The 11,936-nt window shown below is 42.6% G+C and overlaps 1 protein-coding gene across 2 annotated transcripts; it reads right to left on the bottom strand.

Moving 5' to 3' along the window:
- Positions 1 to 1,499: 1,499 nt before the first annotated feature.
- Positions 1,500 to 10,071, bottom strand: LOC309529842 (sulfotransferase 6B1-like). Of its 2 annotated transcripts, XM_082218101.1 has the most exons (8): positions 9,797 to 10,071; positions 8,731 to 8,849; positions 7,351 to 7,440; positions 6,916 to 7,042; positions 5,442 to 5,536; positions 4,380 to 4,536; positions 1,607 to 1,741; positions 1,500 to 1,517 (listed from the first exon to the last, which is right to left on the bottom strand). In XM_082218101.1, the coding sequence occupies exons 1-7, from the start codon at positions 9,996 to 9,998 to the stop codon at positions 1,611 to 1,613; spliced, it is 921 nt and encodes a 306-aa protein (XP_082074227.1). In that variant the 5' UTR covers positions 9,999 to 10,071; the 3' UTR covers positions 1,500 to 1,517; positions 1,607 to 1,610. The 2 variants fall into 2 exon arrangements, with proteins under 2 accessions (XP_082074227.1, XP_082074226.1); XM_082218100.1 differs by lacking the exon at positions 1,500 to 1,517 and having other exon boundaries at positions 1,521 to 1,741.
- Positions 10,072 to 11,936: the final 1,865 nt, after the last annotated feature.

The raw sequence follows: 11,936 nt of genomic DNA, 5'->3' as shown, positions 1-11,936 counted from the left end.
GTAATCTGGGGAACCGGGTTCGCGTCTCCGCTCCTCCACATGCAGCTGCTGGGTGACCTTGGGCCAGTCACACTTCTCTGAAGTCTCTCAGCCCCACTCACTTCACAGAGTGTTTGTTGTGGGGGAGGAAGGGAAAGGAGAATGTTAGCCGCTTTGAGACTCCTTAAAGGGAGTAAAAGCTGGAATATCAAATCCAAACTCTTCTTCTTCTTGCCGAGCGAAGTGAGTAAAACCAGCCCCATAGACCTGGGCGCCAGATGAAGTGATGGACATGAGGCAGGAGTTGATAATGCAGGTGAGCTGCGCACAGGTGAGCTGAAAGCGAGCTGCCGACCAGCCCTGTGGAGCCTCCTTTTATTGAGACAAATATGCAAACCAGGCAGATACATTTTGGGCTGTGACCTTTATACATCTTCCGGTCCCGAGGTCGTGGGGTGGTACAAAGTTATTTTGGCACCTGTTTCCACCGCGTCATTTTCCCCTTGCACAGAGTATGACGAAAGGGACAAAAGGTCTCAGAGACAACGGTTACAGACAGGGCACCGCAGACTACTGAGACCGCAAAAGGGTAGACAGAGGCAATGATGTTCAGACAGCCGTGGCTTTGTCTGTGAGGGGTGTGTGTGATCCGCACCCCAAGGTCACACGTGCAGACAGGCTGAGGCTGCCTGCGGGTGGGGAAGTGTGCTCCCTCCGGACCCCACTCCGCAATCATCCCTACAAGTGAGAGCTGGACCATAAAGAAGGCTGATCACTGAAGAATAGATGCTTTTGAATTATGGTGCTGGAGGAGATTCTTGAGAGTCCCATGGACTGCAAGAAGATAAAACCTATCAATTCTGAAGGAAATCAACCCTGAGTGCTCACTGGAAGGACAGATCCTGAAGCTGAGACTCCAATACTTTGGCCACCTCATGAGAAGAGACGAGTCCCTGAAAAAGACCCTGATGTTGGGAAAGATGGAGGGCACAAGGAGAATGGGACGACTGAGGACAAGATGGTTGGACAGTGTTCTCAAAGCTACCAGCATGAGTTTGACCAAGCTGCAGGAGGCAGTGGAAGACAGGAGTACCTGGCGTGCTCTGGTCCATGGGGTCACAAAGAGTTGGACACAACTAGACGACTGAACAGCAACAACAACAAACATATGGGGGCGATGCAACAGATGTATGTAGCTTTCCTATGGCTCCATATACACAGGAAGGAGTTTATAAAAGTAAACATTTAAGGAGTTGGGTAATGCAGCAACTGAATAGGTGAGTGTGAGCACTGCCAGAAGAAGAGTGCAGGGGGAGCGCGATCCTAGCAGGGTGCGCCTGCCCAGCCTGCGCTGGGCACCAAGCCCCGCAGGCGGCGTGCCCCACCCCCAGGATGCTCACCAGCCCCGCCCTGCCTGCTCTCCGTCCCCCGGTGCCAAAGCATGCTGCCGCAAAATTATTTCATAGCACACCTTCATGTTCTTCCCATTTAGTATGTTATAATTTGAGTGCATGACCTGAAAGCAAAAAAGACTGAGAACATTTTTCCCCGTGCATAAATGTATCTAGCACTTAAACATTATTTTATTCTTAACCGAAAGGCTTCAGATAATAACCTCCAAATCCAAGGTTTTAAAATTTACAATATTGGTCATATTTTAGCTTTGCACCCAGTTTAGTTCCTGCTAAGCACTCTTCAAATTTTGCATCCATTTCCTGGCTCTGGGCTTCAGTGAACAAAGTCTTCCAATCACCCACAGCACCTATTAAGAAACAATGAAAAATGAATCTCACTCTTTATGCCTTCCTGTATAGAGAGTTAGATAACAGATTTATGGTTTCTGAATGTTGAAACAAGTGAATGTATTGTCATCTGTCTCATCCTGCAACCCCAGGCACACTTGCTTGGGTGTAACCAAGGAAAGACATTACTAACATGCATCAGATGGGGGCTATCTGGAGATGTCAACAGCGAGTGACAGAAACAACTGAGAGGTATATAAGCAGATGCGACCAACAGTGGGTCCAATGGTCAAGGTGGCGGTTTCTGCATGCACTGTAGAAGGAAGTGAGAGGCAGATTGGGTTTGTCAACCTGGGAAGGTAGCCCATCTAGGAGAAAACTCTGATCCTAAACCTCAGCTGCCTTGCTGAATATCTTTGAGACAAGCAAAGGCTAAGGGGTGTATTAGATTGGGTGTTGGCAGTTTAATATTTCTCTTTTAGGTTAGTTGCTGGCAAAGAAAGTTGGAAAGACCAGTTTCCCCACCTTGGTTAACCTTGTTACTCTTAGATAATGGAGTTTTGTAACCATCTCCCTGCCTGGAGCTGCCCCAAGCCACCCAGCCTCTAGATTCTCTGAAAACTATTTGGTTCTGAGCTCCAACCAATAGCGTAGTGTGGATTGCTAGCACCTGGGACAAGGCAGCAGCATACCCCACACATCCTGCTTGGCAGGGGGTTGGAATCGATGGCCCTTGTGGTCTCTTCCAACTCTATGATTCTATGATTCTACCCCTCAATATGTGGGCGGGTTTATTAAGTGAACTAGGCTCTCTTAAGGGGGCACACAAAGTTCTGGAGTTGTGGTGCTTTACTGGCAAAAGCGCAGAGGGGCTTTTTTTAGCTGCGGTGCAGAGGGATGGCCAGAGAGTGGGGGGGAGAGGTGTTGGGGGTGAGTGGTGACCTGCCTCTACAAGGGGTGCGAGAAGAGAAGAGGAAGTTTTTAAAGGGGGAATCCTTCCATGCCACCTTAAACACCATGCAGGTGCTGCTGCCGCCACACAGCTTCCGTTCTGAGGCAGAATCAGGTTCCTGTGGCTGTAGGGGAATGGCGGGGGGGGGCACACCAGGGAAGGAGGATGCTGAGTGTCTTCTCTCTCTGAGGTGCAGCTGCGGCTCACCAGCTTCAAGAGCTCAGATGAGAGAAAAGTGGAAATTTTGGGCTCCTAAGAATTTTGCACCCAGGGGAACTGCCTCTATGGGCCCCCCATGCTATGCCACTGGCTCCAGTTCCATCCCTGGATCTGCTTTGTTCTGTGTTCCTTGACCCAAATATTGTAATTTCCAAGCCTCACCCAAGTGCTAACATTTTTAATACTGGCAAACGTCACACATTCGGATGCAGATCGTGGAGTGCAGTCCACTGTGCTTAGAATTTTTTAAAAAACTGTTTTAAGTTGTTTTAAACTGCTTTTTAATTTCTTAACTGTACTGTTTCATTATTTGCTGCCCTCGGCTCATGGCTTTTATGCTTCCTGTTCCACATAACTGGCAATTATTGGCAGGAGACAATGCAGAAAACTGTGATGCCATGGCACAGGTAACTTCCACTTTTGCAGAAGCTGCTTTGTTATAAACAGCTGATTTGGCCTATTTAAAACATGGCATGGGCAAACTCTACTGTGGCTAATCTGTTTACAGTCATAACACTTAGGCATTATTTCTATCCCAACCTACTTGGAAATAAGCCCCACTGAATTGCATCTATCCCACTGTGCAGTCCTGTGCTTGTCCACCTAGAACCTTTCAAGTTCAACAAGATCCCCAACTCCCTGATCACCTAGACCACTATTCACAGTTTTAGTTGTCTTGTTTGATTATTGACATAATAAAACATGAGCTGCCCTGGACTCATGGTTTTTATGCCTCATACTCTACATAGTTGGAAGCTTTTAATGTTTAATAGGTTATTGTATTTTACTGTTTTGTGGAAAGCTGCCCAGAGTGGCTGGGAAAACACAGCCAGATGGGCAGGGTATAAATAATAATAATAATAATTATTGATAGGAGAGAATGCAGAAAACTGTGGTGTCACAGCACAAGTAACTTCTACTTTTGCAGACTAATTTGGCCTATTTAAAATATGACATGTGCAAGCTCTTCTGGACCGGAAGACTTCCTTGTTCTAATTATTGCAGAATGGTCTTACAGAGGCTTTTTAGGGGTTCTCAGTGTTTTTGAACTTTGGTTCTATATGTGGGATGGGAGTGAGGAAGAGGGAAATGGAGCAAAACTATTTTCAAGATACAGTGGTACCTCAGGTTAAGTACTTAATTCATTCCGGAGGTCTGTTCTTAACCTGAAACTGTTCTTAACCTAAAGCACCACATTAGGTAATGGGACCTCCTGCTGCTGCCACACCGCCAGAACATGATTTCTGTTCTCATCCTGAAACAAAGTTCTTAACCCGAGGTACTATTTCTGGGTTAGTGGAGTCTGTAACCTGAATCGTATGTAACCTGAAGCATATGTAACCCGAGGTACCACTGTATTGACAAAATATAATGTTTAGTTGTCCCGCCCCGCCCCCCCATAAATGGCACCACTAGAGGGCGCTTGTGTTACTGGAAGAAAGAGAATTCAGTGCAAAGGAGTGGCATAAAATCAATATTTGCAGTACCTTTCCTGAAAAGGACAGGAGCAAACCGACCATGTGTTTCTTCAGATTTACTGCTCATTGCTTGGAAGGTGGAGCTCTCTGCAACAGACTTAATCATTTCATCAGACAGAGGCAGCTCATAAAATTCAGCTATGCGCTTCACTCCTTCGTGAAGATTCTGGAAAATAACAGTAAAGTTAGTTATGATTTCATAAATATATTTGGTACAAAGGTAGAGCCCTAAGACTCAATAATTGGGCAGGCTAAACATCTAAATAAATATATTCATAAATGTATGTGCTATAGCTTCCTAAAGTGGTGCATCTGATATTAGCACCACTAGGTTGGCAGGAGCTGGGACCAAACAACAGGAGCTCACCCCATCGTGGGGATTCGAACCGCCAACCTTCTGATCGGCAAATCCTAGGGTTTGTGGTTTAACCCACAGTGCCACCTGTCTCCCGCCACAGCGAAGGTACCATCATTTAATTTTCTATTTGCTTCTGTAACTTAGATTCTTGAAAAGCATTTCTTTTTTCAAATATCTGCTACCGATCTTTTCCATTTCCAATGTGTCATATATTCAATCAGCCATATTCCTTTTAATTAAAAAATAAACTTAGTTATTCAAAGTCCCAAATAAACTATAAAAAACAAAAATAAATTAAGTGCAAGCCTATCAATATGCAAAAAGAGTTTACACCACAAAACGTACCGTATTTTTTGCACCATAACACTCACTTTTTTCCTCCTAAAAAGCAAGGGGAAATATCTGTGCGTGTTATGGAGGAAATGCCTACGGGTGGCATGCCTACGGATCTTCCTCCTCTAAAAACTACATGCGTGTTATGGTCGGGTGCGTGTTATAGAGCGAAAAATACGGTAATCACACTGGCATTGTGGTGTGCTTAGTATTTAATCAAGTGCAGGGCCATATTTTTTTAAAAAAATATTTTAAGACATTTAAATATCCAAACCTTCTAACAAAAGAGAAATATACATATAGAATAAAATACTCATACTTAATAGTAGCCATAACAGAAGAAAAGTGAAATCATTATCTCAGTTTCTAGGAACGCTCACTTCTTTCAGCTCTTCATACGTGATGATCATGACATTTTCTTCATCCACATGTTTGTCCCAAGCAAGGATATAGTCAAAGTAGGATTTCCAGCAAACTGAAATAAAATGCAAACAGCATATTTCAAACATGGAGGGGGGGGGAATGACATCAGAATACAGTTGGTTCTTGAACACCTTGTGACTCGAACGTTTTGACTCCCGAACGCTGCAAACCCGGAAGCGAGTGTTCCGGTTTGTGAACATTTTTTGTAAGTCGAACGTCCAACACGGCTTCAGATTGAGTGAAAGAAGCTCCTGCAGCCAATCGGAATCCGTTCTTTGGTTTGTGAACGTTTTCAGAAGTCGAACGGACTTCTGGAATGGATTCTGTTCGAGAACCAAGGTACAGCACTTCATTCATTCACTTTAACCCGACACTGGAGCTATTTTCATGACATGTAAAATCTGTACACAAATCATCAGAAATTGAAAGGAGGTCTAAATTCACTTTGGCATTTATGACTGGCCGTGAATTGGCAGGGTTTCAGACGGGCTCTTCCACAAGCGAACCTGGAGGTGCTGAGGATTAAACCTGGAACCTTCTGCATATGAAAGAGATGCTGCCACTGAACTTCTATAGGTGCCTAGGCCACTAAGGGAATAGAAAAAAGGGTGAAGGGAATGTCTTTTACCATATGTGGCCTGTCTGTAAGGCTTTTAAAAACTGTTGCTGCTCATATAAATGAACATAATATTCATTCTTATGACTGAACCATGCAATTGTAGAATTGGAAAGGGACACGAGGGTCATCTATACCTATTATACTAAAGGGCTGGTATAAAATGTCTCAAGAAAAGGGATATTATACATGCAGAAGAGGGCAAGTGCAGCCAGAGTTCTGCTTGCTGAGGTGGTTGACTATTTCTAAGTTGTCCAGTTCTTGAGACCAATGTGCGTGTATCTCTTGAAATGGACAAGTCAAAAAACAAAGGTGGTTGTGACTACTTAGAATTTGCCATTTGTTAAGCTCTTAAAACAAATGACATGATTGCTGCAGAAGTCCTGATGTCATGGGGGAAATCCTGCATAAGTATGTTCAGCACTGACTAATCTGAAATTAGAAACATGGGGGGGGGGAATCATTCTGAGCTCTAAAACTCCTTCAGATTAACTGGGTTTCTCCTTTGTGGTAGGCAATAGCCCTCTGTGCCACTGTAAGATTCCAGTTTTATATATAATATGAACCGCCCTAAAACCTTCTGACGAAGGGCAATATATAATCTAATAAATAATAATAATAACAACAACACAATCTCATTATCAATTGATGATGCAAATCTGAGTAAAAGAAACATCGACTGTGGGCTTTTTCTTGCAACTGAGAGCCCTGCTCATTTGAAACTCGTTTCCATTTCATCTGAAAAGACATTATGTACAAATACTTTGTGGGAAGTTTCAGAAATGCAGAAAGTGAGAACTTCTAATATGATATACCTTCGCCACTCATGAACTTTGGAAAAAAATCATCCCAAGAACCGACATCTGGAAGAACAGGGTTTTTGTTGTAAAAATGGTAATAGGATACAGCAGCATCTTTGGGATTTCGGAAAACGACCAGCATCTATTTAAAAAGAAAGAAAGAGATATTAAATTTTGTTGCTTAAAGCAAGTTATGTCGTCTGGTGATATGAACTACTGTTGACTAGCAACTTGCGCAGGGGTTAGGTTCTGAGAATTGCACGTGAACCTGAAATCTTGTGTAGCCACAACAACCCCAGAACCCCAGAACCCCAGAAATGTGTAAACACCCCAAACCTTCCAGGGCTGGAGCATCAAGCCCTCAGTCTTGCTTGCTGGGCTCTGGGAGAGAGCCTCTCACACAGGTTTTAGGAGACTCCTTCAATATCTCATAGGAGCCTAGTCACTTACCTTCACCTTTTTCTCAATAAAAGATTTGGGAATGTTATCATAATGGAGATGTGTAGAAATAATACGTGGAGAAGGCTGCTTTTCCAGCTCCTGGAATGAGAATTAAAGGAATGTTGATCTGTTGTTGTCATTTCAGGATCTAGGGAAGTTGTTATTTCCTCCTTTTTATTGATTCATATAATTGGGGGGGGGAATTAGTACTTTGAGTTACATGATAAAAATAGAAAACAACAAAGTAAACAATGGGTTTGGAGTAGTAGTACTACTACTACAATTATACAAATCTATGATTCTAAATACTCACTCCTACCCCCATTTTACCTCATAAACTTATTAAAGTCATCTCCCCCCATCATGGAAGCACAGGAATATTAGTAGCAAGGATTCCCAGTGGAATAGCCGTGTTAGCCTTTCACAGCAAAAATGATGACTCATCATCATCATTTATTTATACCCGACCCATCTAGCTGGGTTTCCCCAGTCACACTGGGTGGCTCCCAACAGAATATTAAAAACACAATAAAACATCAAACATTAAAAACTTGCCTAAAAAGGTAAAGGGCCCCTGACCATTAGGTCCAGTCGTGGCCAACTCTGGGGTTGCGGCGCTCATCTCGCTTTATTGGCCGGTCATGTGGCTTCCAGGTCATGTGGCCAGCATGACTAAGCTGCTTCTGGTGAACCAGAGCAGCGTACGGAAACGCCGTTTACCTTCCCACCAGAGCAGTACCTGTTTATCTATTTGCACTTTGACATGCTTTCAAACTGCTAGGTTGGCAGGAGCAGGGACTGAGCAATGGGAGCTCACCCCGTCATGGGGATTCGAACCGCCAACCTTCTGATCGGCAAGTCCTAGGTTCTGTGGTTTAGACCACAGCACCACCCACGTCCCCCCAAAAAACTTCCCTATCACACCTTAAAAACTAACAGATTTTAGCATGAGATTCAGATACATTGTTATCCTGAGTTGCAATTATATTTACAGTATACAGGCTTGAGTGGTGTGGCTATAAAAAGTGGTGTCAGGGGGAAATGAAATGCAAAAAGTACAGATACAGTATTAGGGATAATTCACTGTTTTTGAGAAGCACCTCCATCAAGTAAATGGTTATGTCCTCTGAGGAACATAGGATGACACGTATATTCTATTTTGCTTTCCATTTGTAAATTGATTTTTAATGAAAAGAGATATATTAAAAACTGATATAAAGGAAGTATATTTTCTGTGTTTATCGAAAATTGGCTTCAATGTTCAACAAATCTAACTCTATCTCTTATGTATGCTACACAATCACATATAATAGCTGTAAAGTGTCCGCCTTCTGTGTGGCACATGTAAGCACTGATCATTTGCTAGAGTAACTTGGAAATCATGCCAACCTGAAGTTTTGTGGGCGGTCCAAATTCAAGTATTGGGCAGTTTTCTAGTGGTGGTAAGTCCTTGTAACTTGGAATCACAGCTATCATGTCATTTACTATTTTGAGCATCCAGTTAGTACCTACAACATAAAAGCAATTAAGACATATGGTTTGCTGGAGCTTAAGTTACGCAACCAAATGCAAAGTTATGTTCATGTATGCCAGTCAATTTTAATCACAGATTTTTAACCAGAGGGTCACAAGACCACATCACAACAAAGCCATAGACACCATGCAAGGTTTGTTTGTCAAATTGCAACAGAAGGTACTTTCAAATGACAGCTTATTCATTGTGGACGCAGGTGCTCATGCATGCAGGTTTTCAACGGCATCCAAAATCCCCATTTACCATTTCTGATAAGCACAACAAAACACAGAAATGATAAATCCAGATTAAATGGCTGTCGCCACCATGCAAGCCCCTTGGCTGGCCCTGGAGACTGCAGTCTTTTATTCCCTCTTCTTATGTGAGAGAGCTTCCTCCCCACTTGGCCCCAGCCCAGCCTTGCCGCAGCCTCCTCCCTACCTGTTGTTGGTAACGTGCTGCCTAGTTTTGGAAGAGACTATACTTTCCATTTCAGAGGCCTCACTGAGCCACATGGAGGATGGGTTGGAGCCAAGGACTTATGAGGCACACATCTCCTCTCCACATAAAAGAGGGCCTTGAGTTGCTGCTCATGGCTGTTGTGGGGTGCTCAGCCACTGAGGAAAGAGTCAATCCAGGCACCCCAAAACCCGGGCACCTGGGACCCATTTCAGTTCATTTTGGGTATCAAATAAACACTGGTTTCCTTGTTCAAACTTTAATAGAAGGCACTTCCACACAACAGGTTATTCATTGTGGAGTCAGCTGCTCAGGTTTGCAGGTTTTGCATTCAAAATCCCCGTTTATGAAAAGCACAGCAAAACATGGAAACTGTAAATCCAGATTACATGGGGGAAATAAACATATGAATCGTATGTGATCAGATAGCAGTTGGTAACCCAATCCATTCCTCTTTAATTCCATTAAAAGCTGGATACTCACCACATTTTGGATAAGCAACAATCAGCCTATCGTCCTTTCTTGCTTCCATGGCTGCTACTGCTTCAAAGGTCTCAAGACTACAAAGGCGTTTTGGATACAGCACTCCTCTGAATGTAAACAGAAGCTCCTCATTCTCCTTAGTTTGAGTTGTAGCTAAAATATTGTCTATATTTTCCACAAAACGCGGCTTTTTCTTGGCCATGCTTTACTCGGCTGCCTCGGTCTTTTCACATTCCTTTTCAAGAGACAGACTTGGTTCTGCATAACCAGTAGTTGCACTATAAGGATATATATGAGGAGGACCTAGCAATTCTGAATCACAGGAACTTGTACACTATGTACCCAATTGAGCCTCTGGCTTGGAACATTCCCATTTTATGAAAATATGAATTACACAATATTGGCTGAGCTGGGTGCTTTCTCGGGGGAAAAACCACTTGGAAATGACATTGCAACACCCGAGGCCCTGTAGGAGGAGAAAAGCAGACTGAAACCATTCCATTAAGTAGCTCCTTGTCTCTTTATGTAATTATAGCAGAGTGCATCCTCTCTTCTTTTGGTATTCTTTGGGAACTCTGTGAAACAAGCATTATAGAGCTTCAGAATGTGCCCTTGAAAGTGTATCAAGTAAGATATGAAACAGGTTTCTGGCATTCATATATCCACTTATCGGATTCCCACAGAAAGGTTCATTTCTGATTATATGGGATGGGTTGAGAATGCAGACTCTTATTTTGTTACCAATGGCATCCTTTGGTTACTGAAAGAAACTTGCATGCACCAGGAGAACTCTCAACCATCCATCTGGAAGCACCCTTTGTTAACCACTCTGGGAAGTATATTGCAGGGGTGGGAAGCTATATATCCTACTAGAGAAATAACTGTTAAGTGTGTTTAGGATTACAGCCATAGTGTGCCAGTAACACCACCCATAATTTTGTGTTAACTGTTGTTGCCTTATTGTCAGAAATGATCCATATGGACAAGGGCCAATGCTTTAGGCGGCAGCAGAGCTGCTTACATTAATGCAAGAGCTTTGCTCACTGTTTTGGGCTGTGCTATGCACATTGATTGTGCTGGAAAGTCAGTTTTGGAGGACAAGATCTGCACAAACACACCGGAGGGGCAGGGAGATTGTTCTGTCTGCCAGGCAGAACTACTTGCATTGATGGAACCTTGGTGCAATGTTGAATTCCACCCATAGACTCCCGTTTGTAAAAAATTTTTTTAAAAAAATAAAAAGTAAATTAAAAACTTCTTTTTATGGATGGGGCATGGAAGATTTGGAGAAGTTAAATTAGTCTTTAATATCTATTATTCCTTCATAAAATGTGTTTGCCAATCCTGTAGCACTTTACTCACGTTCAAAACTGATGGAATTAAACAGGCCCAGATTTGAGGGGCATTTTACTGAACAGGGTAAATTAGACGTGGCTGCTTTATTTTACTTTCTAGATAGGATAAAACTAAATGTTTGTTCAGACATTTAGGATTTCTTAATACAAAATATCTAAACCCCTGTCTCTCAGAACTTTGGCAAGTACACATAAAAAATTCCTACACTGCTTCCTACATACAGTATATATGACTCCCAGAAATATACTTGTGCTCAATGTGATTTACTCCCAGGTAAAGGAATGCCTCAGAGTAAATTCATTATTATTTACTTCTAAGTAGACACAGGGTTGTAATGTATGTTCACAAACTTTTATGATGATAACAAGTCTGCATACTTTGCAGTGTTAAATAGCTTTTGCAAAAGGAGAAGTCTGAAGGTAACTATATATCAAACTGGCGAGGCCATAACAGCACCCAGTCACTTAAAAAAACATGTTTGCTTTACAGCTAAAGTTCTCAGCGTATCAACAAGCTTTAATGTAACAGAGGATTAACAAATAGCAGGTCACTAAGATTTCCCCAATGAAACCAAACTGCCCCTGAAACTGGCCAGTTCTGCATTTTCATTGTCAGGTTAATCTTTTAAAGGTTTTGTTACCCCCCTACCACTTTTAGGACAAACATTCTAATCTGCAAGTAAGTTCAGATGGAGATCTTGTATTTTAATTTGATAGCCATGTCCAAATTCACACATCTTCTTTTTTATCCTGGGTGAACAAATGTGAATTACCGGTAACTACAA

This window comes from Podarcis vaucheri (genome assembly GCF_965113315.1).
Source record: "Podarcis vaucheri genome assembly, chromosome: 3".
NCBI classification, from domain to species: Eukaryota; Metazoa; Chordata; class Lepidosauria; order Squamata; family Lacertidae; genus Podarcis; species Podarcis vaucheri.
The sequence above is the reverse complement of the archived record's forward strand: the minus strand, read 5'-3'. Positions and strand labels throughout refer to the sequence as shown.

Bases quoted from the DNA above. Each gene is read 5' to 3' on its own strand.
- LOC309529842 (XM_082218101.1), bottom strand. From the start codon at position 9,998: ATGGCCAAGAAAAAGCCGCGTTTTGTGGAAAATATAGACAATATTTTA. The intron at 7,441-8,730 runs GTTGGCATGATT...TTCTCATTCCAG, and splicing joins GACCGCCCACAAAACTTCAG to GAGCTGGAAAAGCAGCCTTC. The intron at 4,537-5,441 runs GTGAGCGTTCCT...GTTATTTTCCAG, and splicing joins CGTATGAAGAGCTGAAAGAA to AATCTTCACGAAGGAGTGAA.